The sequence below is a fragment of the Bubalus kerabau genome, chromosome 15, assembly GCF_029407905.1.
Source record: "Bubalus kerabau isolate K-KA32 ecotype Philippines breed swamp buffalo chromosome 15, PCC_UOA_SB_1v2, whole genome shotgun sequence".
Classification (NCBI taxonomy): Eukaryota; Metazoa; Chordata; class Mammalia; order Artiodactyla; family Bovidae; genus Bubalus; species Bubalus kerabau.
This window is the reverse complement of record NC_073638.1, coordinates 14,403,356-14,424,553: the sequence shown is the minus strand read 5'-3', so window position 1 is coordinate 14,424,553 and position 21,198 is coordinate 14,403,356. Positions and strand designations below refer to the sequence as shown.

The following is a 21,198-nucleotide window of genomic DNA, read 5'->3' as shown; positions in this document are numbered from 1 at the left end:
TGCGTCTTTGCGAGTCCCAGCTTGAAGGTTTGTTATAGTGGGACTTACTCTATGTGGGGTGTAAAAATTTTCTCCCTTTCACTAGGCTATTTTTTCATCCTTTGTCTCTTCTGCTGTGCAGAAGCTTCTGAGTTTGATGTAGTCTTCTTTGTTTTCTGCTTCTGTTGTTTGTGCTTTTAGCATCATGTCCAAAAAATACCATTGCCAAGACCAATATCGAGCATCTTCCCTTCTAGAAGTTTTATGGCATCAGGTCTTAGGTTTAAGGCTTTGATCCATTTCAAGTTAATTATTTTAATGTATGATTTATGTTAATATATTCAAAGCAGGCCTTCTTTGATTACATTTCAAAAATTGCCCCTCAATGCCTTATTAATATCACATTAGGCTGTTTTATTCACAACACTTACCACTATTTAAGTTTTGTGAATGGCGTTAGGTAGGCATCCGATTTGGGATTCCCTGCTAGTTCAGCTGAAGAATCCACCTGCAATGCAGGAGACCCCGGTTTGATTCCTGGATCAGAAAGTTCCCTTGGAGAACAGGTAGGTTATCCACTTCAGTATTCTTGGGCTTCCCTGGTGACTCAGATGGCAAAGAATCTGCCTGCAATGCAGGAGACCAGAGTTCGATCCCTGGGTCAGGAAGATCCCCTGGGGAAGGGAATGGCAACCCACTCCAGTATTGTTGCCTGTAGAGTTCCATGGACACAGGAGCCTGGCAGGCGACAGCCCATGGGGGTCACAAAGAGGTGGACACGACTAAGCTACCAGCACTTTCACTTTTCTCTCAGTGGGATTTAATTCTGGTCTTTGTATTTCCAGCGGTCAGTGTGTCTATTTCTTGTGCCAGTAACATACTGTTTTTATTACTGTGGTTTTGTATTAATAGTATAGTTTGAAATCTGAAAGCATGATTCCCACAGCTTAGTTCTTTTTACCCAGGATTGTTTTGGCTATTTGGGGTTTTGTTTTGTGGTTCCACAAAAATTTTTGGATTGTTTCTTCTGTGTCTGTAAAGAATGCCTTTGGTATTTTCATGGGAACTGCATTCAATCTATAGATAGCTTTGAGCAGTAACAGTCAGTCATCTTAACGATTTTAATTCTTCGACTCTATGGGCATAGGATGTTTCCATTTGTGTCCTCTGATTTCCTTCAACAAAGTCTTATCGTTTTCATTGTATGGATCTTTCACTTCCTAAAACTTTTCCTCAACAGTTTATTGCTTTTAATGCTATTTTGAGTGGGACAGTTTTCAGTACTTCATCATTATTGTAAAGGAATACAACTGACTTCTGCATGATATAACTTTATTGAAAATGTTGATTAGTTCCAATAGTTTTTTGGTTGACACCACGATTATATCCGTATAAAATCAAATCATCAGCAAATAGAGAAGTTTACTCTTTCCTTCCTGATTTGGATGCCTTTTCTGTCTTGCCTAGCTGCTCTAACTAGGAATTCCAGTACTATAATGAACAAGAGTTCATTATATGGTGAGAGTGGGCCTCACTGTCTTCTTCTTGATCTTGGAGGGAAAACTTTCAGCATTTCTCCATTGATAGCTGTTGGTTTGGGGCATACAGCCTTTACTGAGGTATGTTCTTTTTTTACCCAAACTGTTAAAGGTTCTTATCATGAAAGGATGTTGTATTTTGTCATGAAAGATGTTTATCTTTTTTTGCATCTACTAAAATGGTTATGTAGCTTTTCTTTCACTTTATTGACATGATATATTACATTTATTGATTTGCATATGTTAAGCCATCCTCACTAGGGATCAGTCCCATTTGGTCATGGTATATAATCCTTTTTGTGTGTTCTTGAATTTGGTTTGCTAAGAGAATTTCTGTATCTATATTCAGCAGAGATACGAGTCTAATTTTCTTGTATCCTCATCTGGTTTTGGTATCAATGTACTTGTAGATGAGTTTGCAGTTGTTCCCTCCTCCTCAGTATTTGCAAGTGTTTAGAGGAAGATTGTACTGATTCTTTATATGACTGCTAGAATTCACCACGGAAGCCATCTGGCTCTGCAGCTTTCTGTGTTGTGGCATTTTTGATTTTTTGATTACTGATTCAATCTCTTTACTAACTACTGGTCTGTCATGGAGATTCTCCTCAGAAACCCAGTGTGTTGCTGAAGAGCAGTGGGACCCTCCAACTGCAGCCCCAGAGCTGGGCAGACTTGTACTCGCCCCTTTCACTTTGCCCCTCCTCTGCCGGGCAGGTCGGCGCTGCTGCTGAAGCCGGTGTCACCACAAATCTCCGGCTCCCGGGCCTCCTCTGGGGGTTCATCCAGACAGTTTCAGATACGCAGACAGAGGAATCTCAGGTGTCCTGGTGTGCTGTGCAGAGGCACTTCTGTCCGGTTATGCATGTCTGACTCGTTACAAGTAAAAGGGAGAGAAAAGGAAGCACTTGTGCCATCATGATGCTGACGTCTTCACTACAGGGTTATCTTAAAGGCACTCCATTTTGGAGACTCCCGCAAAGGTAAGTGAGGGAGATCGCAAAATGGATGGAGAACGGATTTAGAAAACGTAGCTTTAATATTAACGGACTGGTCATGTCAATACTGTTATAAATATTCTTGTAACAAATTTCAGGCAATGACCAAATCATTATGGTACCACTTTTGCTTACTGTTGTTCAGTCGCTCAGTTGTGTCCGACTCTTTGCAACTCCATGGACTGCAGCATGCCAGGCCTCCCTGTCCTTCACCATCTCCTGGAGTTTCCTCAAACTCATGTCCATTGAGTCAGTGATGCCATCCAACCATCTCATCCTCGGTCACCCACTTCTCCTGCCTTCAATCCCTCCCAGCATCAGGGTCTTTTCCAATGAGTCAGTTCTTCACATCAGGTGGCCAACGTATTGGAGCTTCAGCTTTAGCATCAGTCCTTCCAATGAATATCCAGGGTTGATCTCCTTTAGGATTGACTGGTTTGATCTCCTTGAAATCCATGGGACTCTCAAGTCTTTTCCAACACCACAGTTCAAAAGCATCAGTTCTTCAGTGCTCAGCCTTCTTTATGGTTCAACTCTCAAATCCACACATAACTACTGGAAAAACCTTAGTTCTGACTATACAAACCTTCATTGGAAAAGTGATGTCTCTGCTTTTTAGTATGCTGTTTAGGTTTGCCATAGCTTTTTCTTACAAGGAGCAAGCATCTTTTAATTTCATGGCTGCAGTCACCATCTGCAGTGATTCTGGAGCCCAAGAAAATCAAATCTGTCACTGTTTGTGCATCTATTTGCCATGAAGTGATGGGACCAGATGCCATGATCTTAGTTTTCTGAATGTTGAGTTTTAAGCCAGCTTTTTCACTCTCCTCTTTCACTTTCATCAAGAGGCTCTTTAGTTCTTTGTTTTCTGCCATTAGGGTGGTGTCATCTGCACATCTGAGGTTATTGATATTTCTCCCAAAAATCTTGATAGAACTTGAGTTTCATCCAGCCTGGCATGTCCCATGATGTACTCCAAATGTGAGTTAAATAAGCAGGGTGACAATACACAGCCTTGACATACTCCTTTCCCAATTTGGAACCAGTCCGTTGTTCCATGTCCAGTTCTAACTGTTGCTTCTTGACCGGCATACAGGTTTCTCAGGAGGCAGTAAGGTGGTCTGGTATTCCCATCTCTTGAAGAATTTTCCAGTTTGTTGTCATCCACCCAGTCAAAAGCTTTAGTGTAGTCAATAAAGCAGAAGTAGATTTTCTTTTTTTGGAATTTCTTTGTTTTCTATGATCCAACAGATGCTGGCAATTTGATCTCTGGTTCCTCTGCCTTTTCTAAATCCAGCTTGTACATCTGGAGTTCTCGGGTCACGTACTATTGCAGCCTAGCTTAAAGAATTTTGAGCATTACCTTACTAGCATGTGAAATGAGTGCACTTGGGCAGTAGTTTGAACATTCTTTGGCACTGCCCTTCTTTGGGATGGAATGAAAACTGAACTTTTCCAGTCCTGTGGCCACTGCTGAATTTTCCAGATTTGCTCACAGATTGAGTGCAGCACTTTCACAGCATCATCTCTTAGGATTTTAAAGAGCTCAGCTAGAATTCCATCTCCTCCACTACCTTTGTTTGTAGTAATGCTTCCTAAGGCCCACTTGACTTCACACTCCAGGGTGTCTGGCTCTAGTTGAGTGATGACACCATTGTGGTTATCCTGGTCATTAAGACCTTTTTTGGTATAGTTTTTCTGTGTATTTTTGCTATCTGTTTTTAAAATTTTCTGCTTCTGTTAGGTCCATATTATTTCTGTCCTTTATTGCTAATATTGGATATATTAATAACAGAAATTATACTTACTCATTGCAAAATCAAGAGCAGGGCATAGGTTCAGTCTACTGAGTTAACGAGTAAAAAAATGCTATTTTTGAGTATTATTTATCAGTTCAAATTTTACATATCTTTTTTTTGGCTGCAGCATGTAGGATCTTAGTTCCCCAGTCAGGGTGGAACCTATGCCCCCTGCAGTGGAAGTGCAGAGTCCTAATCCCTGGACTACCAGGGAATTCCCTGTCAGTTCAAATTGAACGTTTCTCTTAAAGCAGCTGCTATGAAACACCCTTTCCTCAAAAAAAAAAAAAAAATTTCTGCAAATGCAACTTAAGACAATTTAGAACAAGGACAAAGTTTAAAAGTCAGTTGAAATTTTCTTTTAATTAAAGACCCAAGGGACAAGAAGCTCCTGTGTGTTACAGTATATAACATATGGCTCTTATACAGAGTAAAACAGACACCAGGGAGTCGAGTGTTTATACCAGCGCTAGACTCTTCCTGTAGCAGGCAAAAAGTGAGGCAGGATTCCCTTTACTGGCATGGAGATTGTAATATATCTTTACATGCAATAAGTTCTTTGGTAGACTTAATCATTTGGTGGAATTATAGAATTTGCCAAGGAAAGTAGCGGTAAAATATTTCATGTAAAATTTGAGCACAGTACTTCTCATCATATGCTCTTTATACAGACTTCATAAAAACGTCAATCCTACTAAACTTTTAAATACAGCCTCAAAACTCACCAATTAACTTCTGTCTTCAAACACATACAAAAAAGTAAGTAAGATAAAGTAGGGCAGATAGAGTTTTCAAAATACGTTTCATGATGTTTTCAGTAACTGATCTGAAGGATGTGGAACTCTCTGAAATCCTGGACAGCTGCCACTCTCTCCCCTGCAGTCTCCTCCCAAGCACATCTGTAAGGCATCTTTTGGAATAGCTACCTAATATATCTTAAATTAAGCACATAAATAATGACGGCAATAATTTTCAACTACTACTACACTATAATAGCCTCAATATCATATACCCTATTACATATGAAGAACATGGGTTTTGAATGGTAAATTACTTACTACAAAAAAGACAAACCCATGATGTTGAGAAAGGAGCATGACCCATCTTGATTTATCTACACGGGGCCCAGTATGCCCAAGTCCACGGAATGTCAGGATTGGTTGGAAGACTGATGCTCCACCTTCTGTGCAATGAGCGCTCTTCCGCCAGGAAGTGTTGTTCTCAAGTAGTTTGTGTTTTGATTTTAGCAGACACCAAAACTTCTGAGACAGTATTTTCCTTTGAAAATCAGAAACTTGTTCCCACTGTGGAGCGAGGATTCAAGCATTTTATATTCTTTGGGCGACTTAGAAGATTAGTGTTGTAATCATGTAATTACACGTGAGGTTATTTCCCTTAAACCACCTGCACTGCTACAGTTCTGAACTCATCCTAGAGAGATCTGAAATAAATAAAGTGACTGAAGTTCTCTCCCAGACGGGTTCTATGTTTAGAAGCCCTCCTCCTCATGAAGCTGCCACTGTCATCAGAGTTCACGGCGACCGCGCCCCATCGAGCGGCGCATCACACGACCGTCTGCACAGGCGTGACGCACTGCGCCGGGGAGCCGGCTCTCTCGGACGATGAGGTTGATCGGTTGGAAATCTCTCTCTGTAGCTCCTCTACTTTCTTCTGAAGCTCTGCCCGTTTAGCAAGAAGCTCTTTATATCTGTTGTGAATGGGCTCCTACGAGAGCAATACCATAAAGTTACTTAACTAAGCAATCCGGAACAAACCCGAAGTCAAATCATTCTGGTATTTAGCTTCCTCCCTAAATGTCCAGTGTGTGCTTTCAGCTATGGGACCACGCCCACCTTTCCCGAACAGCAGTGAAAACTAACTTCAACAACTCCACTGACCCGCAGCTCTTTCACTGGCCTCCCTGGTCTCCCCAGGTGTTTCCACAGAACATCTTGAAACTGGTGCTTGGCCAAATGCAGCAAATAATTAAGAAACAACATAATCTAAAAGCCAATACTTACAGATTTCCTGTCATTTAGTTGCAGACTTTTAGTCCTTTAAACAGTTCTAGGCAGCAAATATTCTGTAACGTTTTAAAAAATGGCTTTTAACTCCCCTAAAGCATTTTCCCCAACCTTTAGAAGTTATCCAGCCCAGCACCCTCATTTAACTGTGGAGAGAAGACGAGAACAAGCAGGAGTGACCTGTGCAAGGCCAAAAAGCCAGACACGACAGAGCCAGGGCACCACTCATCCCTACCGCTGTGCCTCTTCTACTATCCCACCGTGACTGTTAACAGGAAAAAATGGAAATTTTAAATATGCACAGATAACTTTTCTAGCCGTAAAGGGGACAAAAGTAATTCATACAACTGCCTGGATAAAACCTCTCACTGGATATTGCAGGGCATATACCTGGGGCTTCATCCGGGGGTTCCACCTTACGTAATATCCCACCCAGAGCTCTAGGTGGCGCATGCTGGCTACTGGGTAAAGGACATGATTGGAATAGCTCCCGTAGAGGGGATTAGTGAAGTCCTCCAGCTGGCTATTTATGTAAGACCACAGCGACACAGTCCTCCTGGGAAGATTCTATAAGAAGGAAAAATAGGTTAAGGTTCTCCACTACACAAGCTAATGGTACTTTAGATGAAATTTGTCAAAAGGCATTTGGGATCAGTTAAACTGTTTTAGAGGGATAGAACTCAGACACTTTGGCAACAGCACCACTTCGATTAAAATTAGAGAGCGGTGGAAAACAGTGCAGTCCCCAAAAAGGTAAACAGAGTTACCATACCAGCAATTCCACTCCTTATATACATCCAAGACGAGTGAAAACACATGCATGGGCAACTTTCTGCACAATGGTGAAAGCAGCCATCGGTCACAACGACCGAAAAGTAGAAACAATCCAAGTCCATCATCCGGTAGATGGATGAAATGTAACAATGATACAACGGAATATCATTCAGTAATAAAAAGGAACTGAAATAATGCTAATAAAAACAAATTAAACCTTGAAAACATTACGCTAATTGAAAGAAGCCAGACACAAAGGCCACATCCCAAGTGATTCCATTTCTATGAAATGTCTGCAAGAGGCAAACCAAGAGAGATTACGGAGTCGGTCTGAGAGGAGACGGGAATGGGCAGGTAGTAACTACTAACAGGCATGGGGTTTCTTCCCAATGTTCTGAAATTAATGGTGGTGATGACTATACAACCCTAGATATGCTGAAAATCACTAAATTATATGCTTTGAAAGCGAATGTTATGGAATGCAAATTATAGCTCAGTTTAAAAAAAATTTTTTTTTAAGATATTAGTAAATCCTACTTGAGGCTCTCAAAAACTAAAAGTCTCTTTGGAAGTTATCCACTGATTATCTAACATTCAATAAATTCTTGATTGGCTTGTGTGCATAGAAATATTTACTGAAGATGTAAGGGTGATTTTAAAAATTTAATATCTATCTTCAAGGAACTTCTAGTCTAGGAAGCACTTACTACATGGCCATTATCACAGTGTTTTGTATGGTTTATTTTATTTAATCCTCACAATAGTAAGCACTATTAAGTACATAAGTTAAGTACTATTATCCCTACTTTACAGAAGCTGAAATTAACTTGCTCAACTTCACACAGTAAGTGAAAGATCTAAGATTTGAACCCAGGCAGCCTAGCTCCAGACCAAGCATTCTTTGCCACTAGGCTTTACAGAAAAGCATGAAAAACCTATTTGAGAGTCCCATTTTTTAGAATGGAAATTGAAGCAGAGGGAGACACTAATCAAGATAATTTAGAACTTCATACATAAGGCAGATGTGTTCTGAGGAACACAGAAGTAAAACTTGAAACTTAATCGTTATACATTTCCTATAAATAATACCAACCACTGAAAAGTGATATCTCTTGGCAAGTGGGGTAAGAAATTTAACTTTCTCCTTAATATCTTCTCAGTGTTTGAATGTTTTATGCTATTATTTTACAATTTAAAAAAAACTAAAATGGTTCATATGTATGAGAATGTATTTGGGAATTGAGCTGTGCGTTCATTCAAATGTGTATTTTTTGCTAATTATATCTTGCTGCACCTGCTTTTGATGGACTTCCATCCTGCAGGAAGTGTGGTAACAGGTACACGAGCGCTCCTAAGACACCACATACTTCAGTTCCATTCAGCAGATGCTGCCTCCTACCCATCCTCACGACAGAGGTACTTTAAGATGGATCAAGCTCAGACGTGTAGAAAGAAGTGAGCATACTATAGTACATAAAAGAACACATGGCCAAAGGCATCATGCAAAAGAACAACTGTTCAGCTGAAAGCCATCCCAGGCTGCACTCACTAGAGAAAGCATGTATATATAGACAGAGGCGGGACGGGCAGGGGTCATGTGTTACCTCTTTGCCTCTCTGCTGTTCACTGTTACAGAGGAATGTTCCAAATAAACAGCTATATAGGTGGTCCAAAATGGTAATGAGAAAATATTCATTGAATTCAAATGCTGTAGGAAACTGCGAATCAAACAGCAAAACACACAAAATAATTAGGACAGCTTCCCAAGCATGTTCATCCCTGTACATTGGTGGGTGCTTTGTAAAACTTCTTAAAATTAGGCTAAACAGTACTCAAAAACTATATATTTCTAAGCTATTACAGTATTATTAATATTACTATTTGCTTGGTTTTCAGCAAATATCACTTTGCTGAGATAAGTTCTCCTAATATCTACTTTTCTTGTACAGTAAGAATCTGAATGCTCTGATCTTGCTGCTCTTCTGTCCATTTATATCAGTTAACCCTCAACTTGAGGCTGATCTGACTTGTCTTTCTCTGCCAAGAATGACCATAAGCAACATAGTAAGATTTTTCTTTCAATTTTCAACAGCATAGTTTTTTAGGAATTACACAAAAAATATCAATGTCTTGAGAAAAGGAGATGTGCGGCTCATTTAAAAGCCAACCTTACTCATCTTTTCAAGGAACATGCACTCAAACCATGATATCTTATAATCCAGTACTTTGGCAGCCTTTCTTAAAAGAGAAAATTCACTCTTTTTAACTAGGACAGGTATTTGACTGGGTGTCTTGCACAAACAACACAATTTGGGGGTAATTTATCAAGGACCAATTACAGATCCCAGGAAGGTAAGGGATTTAGTATAATCCATCCTAACCATTTACTGTTTCAAGAATTATTTGAAAGCTTCTATGTAAGACTGTACCATTTACAGGACTGTGAAAAGGAATTCCATGAATATTTGGATTGTGGGCTTAGTAAATAAATACTGGTGCCAAGTTTTTCTTCCAATGATCCCTACCCAATAGTGGATGAAAACAGCACAAACTGCACACAGAAGGGACAAGAGTGAAGACAACTTTGCCTTCAAATTTCCTAAATTTATAAGCAGGATAACAAGGCAAATTTATCTTCTTAAACAATTTACTCTTCAATAATAATTTTTGTGGTTCTGAAGTGAATGAAGCAGGTGATAAAGCACATGCCAACATAAAGCCAATTAATCATAAAAACTTTGTCAAATTCCATCCATCCATTTACAGAATAAATCCCATCTCCTGTACTGTTACTCTTAAACAGCTTATTTATTAGCCAACCATGAATGCACCCTACATCATTACATAGCAATTCAAAGAAGTTAAGCCCATGATTAGCCTTTCATCTTCTTGGCAAAACTATTAGCTCAGTTATGAGAAAACAGCTTAATTAGTGGAATTTCCTCACAAACACAACTAAAATAGCATTATTTAAATAGAACATTAGTTGCTGCTATTGTTTTTAAAATCCTGAACAGAGAAGGAATATTTTGTTCTCCTTATATGTTTAAAATCTGAAGGGCCCTTCATCCTGCTTCCTGATCCCAGAAGTGAGAGATGATGATGAGGGCAGGAGGAGACACAGAATCTGGCTAATTGTAACACAACTGGTCCTTTTGATAAATTTGCTATTTAAGTCTCTGCACAAACATTCAATTATTTATAAAACTGATGACTGCCAACAAACATTATTACTATCTCACATGGTCAGGAGGAAAATACCAAAGAAAAATATAAGCAGACATGTATAATAAAGTGTATTTATTATATACACTTATATAACAAAAAAATATATATTTTTTTATTTATACATATATAGTGTATTTTAAGTTCTATCAGTGAAATAAGATTTAACATTACTTAGCAACTTAAGCTCAAAAGCAAGAGTAAACTGCTTTTAGATGTATGGCATATAAAAAGTTAACACAATTACTAAGAAAGAAGTATATTTGTCATGTATTCTCCTATGCAATCGGTAAATGTGATCTATTTTGTTTTTCTAACAAATATACCAGAAGCAAGAGTTGCTCCTTTCAAGATATTCTCCCTGGAAAGCAGTACACTTAACCATCAGCGATGCCTTTTGTAGTCCCCTGATAAGGCATATTTGATTTTTCCCAACACTGTCAAATACTATCTTAAAATAGGATATGGTAATAGTTAAAAGTGGGTCCAGACTTCCCTGGCAGTCCAGTGGGTAAGACTCCACACTGCCAATATAGAGATACAGCCAAATGATTAAAAAAAAAAAAAAAAAAAAGTCTTATTTAGTTTTTCTCTTAATGAAGTAAAGAATATTTTATTGAAGCTGAAATACAATGCTAACGCCAAGCACAGCCAGCAAGGGCCCTACTGTACATTCCCATGGCAGTCCAGCGAAAAACCAACCAGGCTCCCAGTGGTTTGAGGTCTAATGAAACTCCTGGATAAATAATTGATATACCACTGAGCTGTACCTAACTTTGGGGTTCTCAGATTATTTATCATGAGTTAAACATCTTTAAGACATGAACTCTTTATTTGGCAAAACTAATACAGTTATGTAAAGTTTAAAAATAAAATTAAAAAAAAAAAAAAAAAGACATGAACTCTTTACCTCATTAGTAAAGTTATCCCATAATAAATCAGGTGTTTTTCAATCTCCTCTTGTATCTTTCCAAAACACTAAACCTATTCACGGTAATATTTTAAATCATTTTCTAGAATGTTGATGGCTCTAAAACACATAATCTTTCGCTCCATACCTAAAAACAAAAAAACTGAATCTATTTCATCTATATGTTGCCATGATTTCCATCTAAACACATTTTTTCATCAAAACTGCCTAAAATAGGACTTCATTTTGAGTTACCTTGCCTATTTCATTTCTTTACCTCCTTTACTACTACTACTAAGTCGCTTCAGTCGTGTCCGACTCTGTGTGACCCCATAGACGGCAGCCCACCAGGCTCTGCCATCCCTGGGATTCTCCAGGCAAGAACACTGGAGTGGGTTGCCATTTCCTTCTCCATTGCGTGAAAGTGAAAAGTGAAAGTGAAGTCGCTCAGTCACGTCCGACTTGTAGCGACCCCATGGACTGCAGCCCACCAGACTTTAGCAATGTATAAATGAATTTTTGAGTGAATATATTATCATTATTTAACACAAATTAAAAATATTAAATGAAATAATTTAATGTGATAATACTTCTAGTATCTAGGAAACTTATAAGAACTTCCACTTTACATGAAATGTAAGATAGTCAGTGACCAAACGCAACTCTGACTGGATAGCTTAAAAGAGAGATCTAAGAATGTATATCCCAGATAAATTACCTGTCTTGTCATCTGCCAGACACAGTCAACAAATTGAAGAAAAACGGGTGATCTGTCTGCATCTGCATGGTTCTTATCTCCATGGCCAACTCTCTGAAGCAAAGAGTGAAATATTATATGAGCTTTGTAGGATTTTTCACCTTTTGATGAAAATAACTTTATTTTTCAAGAAAAGTAACATTTGCTCAATATTTTATAAATTCAGAAAATCTTTTTGAAAGAGCACTGCAAGGAAAACAGAAATCACTAAATTCCACCAAGGAGAAATGTCTATTAGCATTTCAATCTGCAACCTGTCCAATTATTTCCTGGCAGGAGACACCTGTAACAGGAATTGCAAGTCTGTTTAACAAATGAAGCTTAGATCCTAAAAAGCTGACAATGGGAAACAGGAAGTCAGTCCTCAGAGCCCAGATTTTTGTCCTGAAGATTTACTATGCCCTGAACATTAACAGTTCCTTGTACACTAGCCCCAGGAAGCACAGGTCTCCTTTAGCACCTTGTCCAGGGCAAGAGGGGGACCTACTGCATTGGAGCTCCAGGTGGTCTTTCAAAAAGAATTACATCAGCACAAATCTTTGAAAACTTTTAAAAAATGCTTGATATCTCCCCTCAAGCATGCACTCACCTACTTTCTTAATCTTTTTTCTCCTCTGAGGACCTCTGCTCCAGATGACTGAGATAAACACCTACCCTATAACCCAAGGCAGTGATTCTAAAAGAGTGATCCAGATTTCCAGCAGTGGGAGAGGTCTGAGAGTTCAAAACTATTTTCATAATATTACTAAGACATGCTTTGCCTTTTTCAATGGGTTGACATTTGCACCGTGCCGTGCTTAGTTGCTCAGCTGTGTCCGACTCTTTGCAACCCCATGGACTGCAGCCCACTAGGCCCCTGTATCTATGGGGATTCTCCAGGCAAGAATACTGGAGTAGGTTGCCATGTCCTCCTCCAGAATGGTGTAAAGGTGATGAAGGAAGAAAACTTTTGGTACCGTAGGAGGAAATCAGGAAACAAGGCATTGGAATCAAGCTATACTATAGTTATTATGTTTACCCTACCAAACACTTGCAGTTAAATCAAAGAAAAAAAGCCAATCTCTCTTAAGCCCATGTCCTTGATGAAGCAGTAAAAATTCTTATTAACTTTAATAAATCTCCACCTTGGAGTATAATTTTTTAAGTATCCTATGTAACAAAATGAGAAGTACACATAACGCGCTTCTGTTGCAGACTTAAGTAGAATGCAGGAAACACAGCTTTTCCATGGACCATCATTTTAACGTGAAAGAACAATTGATATATGAAGCATGGTTACTAAGACCTGAATATCTTGTAGGTATCTTTTTTGAAAATGTACAAAAGTGAATGTGTCACTTCAAAGAAAACAAGGGACAGTATTTGTTACCAATGATGAAATTCAAGCTGTTGAATCAAAGTTAAGTTTGAGGGAAAATTTTACCTGCCACAATGAGTTTGATAGTACTTAAAAGACTTTTCTGATAAAATTAGTAGTAATATTAATATTTGTGATTTTATGATATATAATGAAATGCATTAAGACTGGAGGAGCTGTGTAAATCAGTAAGCCAGTATTTTCCCAATTACCAACACATGATATTACAAAGTCATGCAAGGTAAAAGATCTACTTATTCAAAATGCAAGACATACCAACGGAATTTAATAGAACAAACACCAAAAAACTCATCGAGCTAGTTTTAGATTCCACATTACAAATAACCACTAAGAAACTACCATTTGTCAAGTTTTGGCACAGTAGCAAAGAAAACTATCCACAATTCTCCGGAAAAAATTAAAATACCCTTTTTTTCAACCTATATTATCTGCATGTGGTCAAATTTTCCTCGTATCTTCAATCAACAGAACATATTGCAACAAACTGAATGCAGAAGTAGATATGAAATTTATCTTCTATTAAGCCAGATATTAAAGAAACTTGTAAAAAATGTAGAATAATGCCACTCTTCTCATAAAACTTTATGCTTGCCTAACATATTATGCTAGTTACTTTTCTTTAAAATGTTATTCATGCTAATATATAAGAGGACTATGGGTTGAATGTTTGTGTCCCCCAAAATTCACATATTGAAAATCGAATGCTCAATTTGATAGTTTTAGGAGCTCCAAGGTCATGAGGGTGGAAACCTCATGAATGAGACTAGTGCTCTTATCAAAAGGGACAGGCCCCAAAGAGCTCCCCAGCCCTCTTCCACCATTAGAGATAACAGTGAAAGGTTGGCAGTCTGCAATCTGGAAGAGGGCCTTCACCAGAACCCTATCATGCTGGCACTCTGAACTTGGACTTCCAGCTGTCAAAACAGAAATAAAGTAGCCTAAATGGACTAAGAAAATAGATTATTTCCTTAAACAATACATACATTTTAAAATTTTAATTTCTAATATGGAAAATACTGATATAAACAAAGTTCTTTGGGGTCATCAATAATTGTTAAAAATGGAAAGAGGTCCAGAAATCAAAAAGTTTGAGAATCATTACCCTATATTAAACATGTGCACATACCCTCTGAATCAGATGTGCTTTGTCAAATCCTGCTTTCAGATTAACAATCAGGAGGGGGGAAATGGAGTAGGTAGTCAGAGTCAGCAATTTAGGAATCCACTGCAGCTTCAAACAGTCTGAAATGTTTATGATTTTGGTTACACTTATATGAACATGTGCAGCACTGGATGACTGAAACGTCACTCTTTTAACAGTCTTATCATGGTAAGTACATTTTATAGAGAGTTGAAAAATATAAGCCATCTGAATGGATATGCCAGATGACCAATTTTATTTAATAGTTCAAGTTTAAAGCAGCAGACTACCTTTAAATGTCCATTTCTTGCAAGGTTTTTTAAAATAAACACTGCTAGTGGATACTAATAGCTAACATTAGAGACAGCATCTGGGCAAACATATTTCAGAAAGTCTTTCAGCTAACCTAAGAAAATGCTGCCAAAAATCACACTCTCGGGGACTTCAAGGCCTCTGAGAATCTTACCTCTCGTCTCCAGGATCCTCTAAATAATCTGACAAATTTCTGTTGAGAAGTTTACCCCATTAGAACAAAGGGTCAGTCTTACATGAATATCAAGTGAATAAAAGACATGATCTTCACACGCCTTGTGTGAGATGCACATGTGATACCCTGAGTCAAGGTTCTTCACTCACAAGCTGAAATCGATGTCCAAAGCTCAGCCACTCTTTTTCCACAAGGACTTCAAACCCTCGGATGGTGCGGTAGTATCCGTCCAGCATGAGCATGGCCAGGGAAGTCAGCTGGGCCGTGCGGTCCCAGCCATCGCTGCAGTGTACCACCACAGACGTCTTTCCTGACTCCACCCTGTCAGCAATCCTGAGAGCCCCTGCAAGAATAAGCTGAAAAAAGGATTTTTTAAATGAATTTTTTTTAATTAAATGCTTTATTCCTCAAAATTTGTAATAGTTTTGTTCAGAGATGACTATCTCAAAAACAGGTGGAGAAAAGAACATCAGTCCTTTCCTAAAAGGAATTTTTGTGAATGGTGGAAGATACTGACGCTTTGCTTTTAAAACTGAAAAATCTCAAAAATGCAGACTCCTATTAATCCACACAATGAAATATCCAAACAAAAGGTAACTTCGGATTTTAAACAAATCAAGAGTATGACTAATAAGAAAGAAGGATTAAGTTCCAAAGAGACCTATTTCTAAGATTCTTTAAATATTCCAACATCATCCATTTAAGCAAAAATAGTACACCAATTGAATTCTTACCTGTTACTTAAAACAGTGATACTTAACCAAATCAGAATAAATACGAAAGCAGTAAAGCTGGATATTAGAAAATATTCTAGTTTCTATAGCATTCACTCTACTGTTTTTATACAACACAGCAAGCAAAGCATAAAATTTTAGAGAAAGCTGACTTTTACATATTGGTATGAATGAAAAATTCTCATTGGACCAATATATTATTATGTCAATTTCACTGGTATCTAAAATAATTTCAGGTATTTTGTTTAAATATGCAGGCTCTCTCTGCAAAACAATTTATCTTCTCTTAAGTTGATCTTGAGTTAAAACTAGATAGAATTAGATGTAACCTAAAGAGAAACACACAGTATAATATCCTTTAAACTGAACAATAGAGCCCCCCTCTACTCTGCAATGGCCCAATCATATTTTAAGAACAGCATGATTACACAAACACAGATAAGGGTGAAATAAAAGAAATGCTATACTAGGCTTAGAGAATCTCATGATGATCTCCTTTTAATCATAATCATAGGTATATTTTGGAAGTGGGGTACTCCGAAGCAATCTCAATCTTGTCTACGCATCAGAGTTATCTGTGAGCATTAAAAAAAAAAAGAAAAAAAAAAAAGCCTGGTCTGTATTATTCCTAACTCACTCTTTTAAATAACTTCCACCTGTAATTCAAATCTGGGGCTTCCCAGGTGGCACAGTGGTAAAGAATCCACCTGCCAATACAGGAGACACCAGAGACGCAGGTCTGATCTCTGGGTCAGGAAGATCCCCTGGAGAAGGAAATGGTAACTCACTCCAATATCCTTGTCTGGGACATCCCGTGGACAGAGGAGCCTGGTTGGCTGCAGTCCGTGGGATCACAGACTCGGACATGACTGAGTGAATGAGCACACACAGAGCACATGAGTCAAATATATATGCAAAATTACACATCATTGACCTAAAGGGTTAGAACAGTTGGAAAGCTAAGACAACAAGGAAGAGTTCTCCAAAGTGGTTGTCTTCATCCATTCATTCACTTAAAGATAAACATTTATGGAGTCCTCTACCATGCGGTAGGCACTGCTCACAGTGCTGGAACTATAGAGCAGCAAACGGAACAAAGTGCTGGCATAGTGAAGTTTATATTGTACTTAGGTGAGGCGGCCAGATGCAAAGAAACAGTGTGTCAGAGGGCAACAAGGGAAAAAGTACCACCCAGCACTAGGAGCACAGGCAGAACTGTCACTGTGTATGGGGTGGTTAGGAAAGGCATCTTTGAGAAGTTGATGTTTGAACAGAGATCTAAAGAAAGTGAGCGGGTAAGCCCTGCAGGTGTGAAGACTGAAGGAGGAGAAGGTGGTCCAGGCACAACTGTACCTCGTCCAAGGAAATGTGTTTCTGTTATAGCCAGTTTTTTGGAGAGAATGTTGTACCTGCTAAAAAATGACCTGTAATTTACAGAATGCTGCAGTGAATGTCAGTTCCAAATCAAGTCTTACGGTTTTCTATTTACACATCATACAATGTAATAGACGGTCCCCATGACCATGCTCTCTAAAAGAAGAATGTTCATGTACTTTGCTACATTCAAGCTTCTGTGTTTCTAGAAGAGAAACAATAATCAAAATAGTTTATAATTCTCAAGAGGTCAATTTAGCCTTCAATTTTTCTTAATTTTAGAGCTCTTAATGTGAGTATAATCTACTCTTCAACATGAAAAATCCTATTTCCATTTATTTCCTAATATTAATATATGTGCTCATATATTATATAGAGATCTATATATAATATACAGAGATCTATATTTTGGTAAGCTATGATACTGAAATTCAGACCTATCTGAAAATATTTATAACTATAATAACTGAAATAATGTTTGGTGCTTCAAACGTTATATTTAGGCAAGCTGAGGTTCATACAGTCTCCTTCATTTAACTACTTCACCTCATGTGCCTGGCCGGAATGGTTTTCAAAAGCTATGTAACAATTATTTATTGGCTGATTTATTTACATCATATAGTGCTACCCTGGCTCCTGTGGGGACAAAGAAGAAATATGATTTATCCTGTCCTACTCTCCATGAATCAGTAATCTATGTTAATTGACACATAAAAGTAATTAAATCAAGTACATGGGAGCATCTGATTAGCTGGAAAGAAAAGTAAAATGAAAAGCTCAGAGAAAATGGAAATGAATTCCATCTGGGAAGACTTTATCAAAGAAGTGAACTGGGAACTGAAGGATGGGCAGATTCAGATAGGATAGGAAAGAGAGGCAGAGAAGGCAATGGCACCCCACTCCAGTACTCTTGCCTGGAAAATCCCATGGACGGGGGAGCCTGGTAGGCTGCAGTTCATGGGGTCGCTAAGAGTCGGACACGACTGAGCGACTTCACTTTCACTTTTCACTTTCATGCATTGGAGAAGGAGATGGCAACCCACTCCAGTGTTCTTGCCTGGAGAATCCCAGGGACGGGGGAGCCTGGTGGGCTGCCGTCTATGGGGTCACACAGAGTCGGACACGACTGAAGCGACTGCTGCTACAGCAGCAGCAGCAGCAGGAAAGAAAGGGGAAAAAAGTACAGCAGAACCAAATGCATAATACAGAAACCTAATTCATTCAAACACCAAAACTTAAAAGTAGTTCTAATTATCAAAGTAGTTATCAATTTTTCACTGTTTAAAAAGGTACTTTCATCTTGATTTCAGTTTTAAGAGCCAACACTCAAGAGGGCAGAGAAAGTCCTTGTGTGATAGTCTCTAACAGTTTAAAGAAACAGTAACATATACCCACCTTAATATGTTCCAGCCAGTGAGTAGATTCCAAGTTAGACAACCAGTGGGTCTCCTCAATGTTGGGGTACACAATCTCCTTAAGTTTTCGTAAAGATTCTCTCATAACATGGATATTGTGGATATCTAGAAAAACTAGTTCTGCATTTTGATAGGCATCTTCACTTTCATAACCTCCACCTTTTGCCTGGAAAAATAACATCACACAAAATAAAAAATGAATGCATATTCATGATATGATGACATCCTTGAAAGAGTGCCATAAAATACCCAAAAGCATCAAAGCTGATACATGTGACTGATGGACAGGAAACTCCATGGGAAAATGTGGCTGGCTCAGGGCAACTTAACACAACCACGCTGTCCCACATGTTCTTCATAAAACAAGAATATACATGCTCACCCTGACTTCCTCTTGTTGCTGTTATTAAAATTATATATGATAACATACAGGAAGGTACTTAAAGCACTGTCTATCCATATCTCAAGTCCTACCCAAACATAATTTCATACAGAAGACTGAAGCTCCATGTGCAGGGACATCTGTCTAGTTTACACCTGACCCATGCTTTTCTTCACTTCATCTTAATATTTGCAAAGTGCTTTGCAATCACGGTGACTGACTTCTAGGGTAACTGCACAATTATTATTAAATAAAAAGACAAAACAAATATAAAAGCACAGAGTACTATAGAATAACATTATCACTATTTTCAAAGAGATAAATCTATATCTACAGAATAGAATGAGAAATAGTTGGTGTTCACAGTAAGCTACAGCTGGAAAGAAGAACCAAATTTTTCTGGGTTGAATCTTTCTCTGTTTTATGAATAAAATATTCTTTTGCCTTTTGGATAAAATATGCCTCTTATCTCAGGTATAAAATCACACCTCTTTGAGCACTAATGGAAAAAAATTAGGAAGATACTGGAACAGTCACTGTAGTTATATAAAATTAAGAGATCACATTTTTGAAAACAATAAAACTTACCTCTTAACTAACAACAAATTAGTGAAGAGTAGACATTCAAGTTTGCTTTCTGACACTGACAGCGTGGGAAATGGTTTAGAGTCAAGATGGGCACAAGTACAAAATTAACAGCGTTTCATTAGGTCCCTGTTAACAAGGATTATTCTGGAGAGCAGAGACAGCTCACATCAGGGGCAGAGGGACACTCAAATGTGTTGCAGCAAATCCTAGAAACATGGCCATACTGCAACTACACAGAGCCTGTCACGAAAACACAGGACGAAAATGCTCTGGAATCAAGACTCGTACAACTTGATGAGTACGTCAAATGTTGTCATGTAACTTTGAAAATATACTAAAAACACTGAAATACATACTTTAAGAATCCATTTCATGTGAATTATATTTCAATACAACTGGTATTATTTAAAAACAGAGCAACTAGATAGTAAAACCGAAGACACACAAAAAAATCACTGAAGACAGAACTAGAGGACAGAGCCTTCCAGCAAACCCCAAAGCCGCCAACAGTCACAAGATCTCGATGCTATCAGTGAATGCATAAGGAAATGCAGAAGGAAGCAATGCATGTAAGATGGACTAGAGAACAAGGGAATCACAAGAGAGTCTTACAGTTTTTATTGTTCTGCTTCCTGGTTTTAGCTCTCTTCCTCCAGAACTACAGGAAAGAACAGGTCAATCTAAGAAGTGCAGCTGAAACCGAGAAGGGTTCTGTCCATTCTAACAGACGAGTTATTAGAGAAACTCACCGATTAAGTGAAAGAACTTGGAAACAAATAGAAATAAAAGGGAAAAAATTAGAAATAAAGACCAAATTAGAAGAAACTCAAGAGCAAACGAATACAGTGGATATTAAATTAAAAGAAACGTGAAAAGTGAAATATAAAAAAAAAATGGAATTAGAAAGACATAAAAAAGATTCAAGAGAAAGCGACAAATGATGAAGAGAGGCAAAGAAGAGACAGCCCAGGAGTAATAGCAGTCCTGAAGAAAAAAGCCAAAACAAAGAAATGAAATAAATACTAAGAACTATGATTAAAGAAAACAGTCCTGATGCTTTTAAATTGAAATTCCCAATGAAAACAGCACACAAGCATACCTGATAATATAAACCCAAAATACACAGCATGAAGACATATTCTGGCAAAATAACTGGACTTCAAAGAAAAACAAAAGAGAAAATTCTTTGTACGTTGAAGTAAAAAGAGTGACTCAGAAAGAAAAGAAATTTAGTTTATGATCAGACTTTGAAACTTCATGACAAAAAAAAAAAAGGCAATATATTTAAGACATTCAAGAAAATCAAATGCAAACCAAGAATTTTATGCCCAGGAAAACCAACATAAATATAAGGAACATAAGCTGCTCCCCCCCAGCCTGTGTCCATGCTCAGTCGTGGCCAACGCTTTGGGACCCCATGGACTGTAGCCCACCAGACTTCTCTTTCCATGGAATTTCCAGGCAAGAACACTGGAGTGGGTTGCCATTTCCTGCTCCAGGTTATATTCCCAACCCAGGCATCGAACCCACGTCTCTTGCACCTCCTGTACTGACAGGCAGATTCTTCCTGCTGCTCCACTTGGGAAGTCCCTCATAAGCTGCATCAGCAGGTGAATACTCAGAATATTGTTTCTATCAGCTCTGCTGAAATATTTACAAGAGAACAACTTCAGACAAAAGAAAAAGACTAAAGACTTC

At 38.2% G+C, this 21,198-nt stretch overlaps 1 protein-coding gene across 13 annotated transcripts in view; it reads right to left on the bottom strand.

Moving 5' to 3' along the window:
• Positions 1–21,198, bottom strand: part of MTMR2 (myotubularin related protein 2) — a 118,072-nt gene that overhangs the window by 4,562 nt on the left and 92,312 nt on the right. For 11 of the 13 annotated variants that reach the window (XM_055547723.1, XM_055547732.1, XM_055547731.1 and 8 more), the window contains 6 exons: positions 18,511–18,696; positions 15,157–15,363; positions 11,963–12,055; positions 8,714–8,827; positions 6,726–6,902; positions 4,648–6,036 (listed from right to left, as the gene is read on the bottom strand). In XM_055547723.1, coding sequence (XP_055403698.1) covers positions 5,875–6,036; positions 6,726–6,902; positions 8,714–8,827; positions 11,963–12,055; positions 15,157–15,363; positions 18,511–18,696 — 939 coding nt within the window. In that variant the 3' untranslated portion in view covers positions 4,648–5,874. Of the gene's footprint in view, positions 1–4,647; positions 6,037–6,332; positions 6,395–6,725; positions 6,903–8,713; positions 8,828–11,962; positions 12,056–15,156; positions 15,364–18,510; positions 18,697–21,198 lie in introns of those variants that run through there. The other 2 variants (XM_055547722.1, XR_008702770.1) reach the window with 2 other exon arrangements.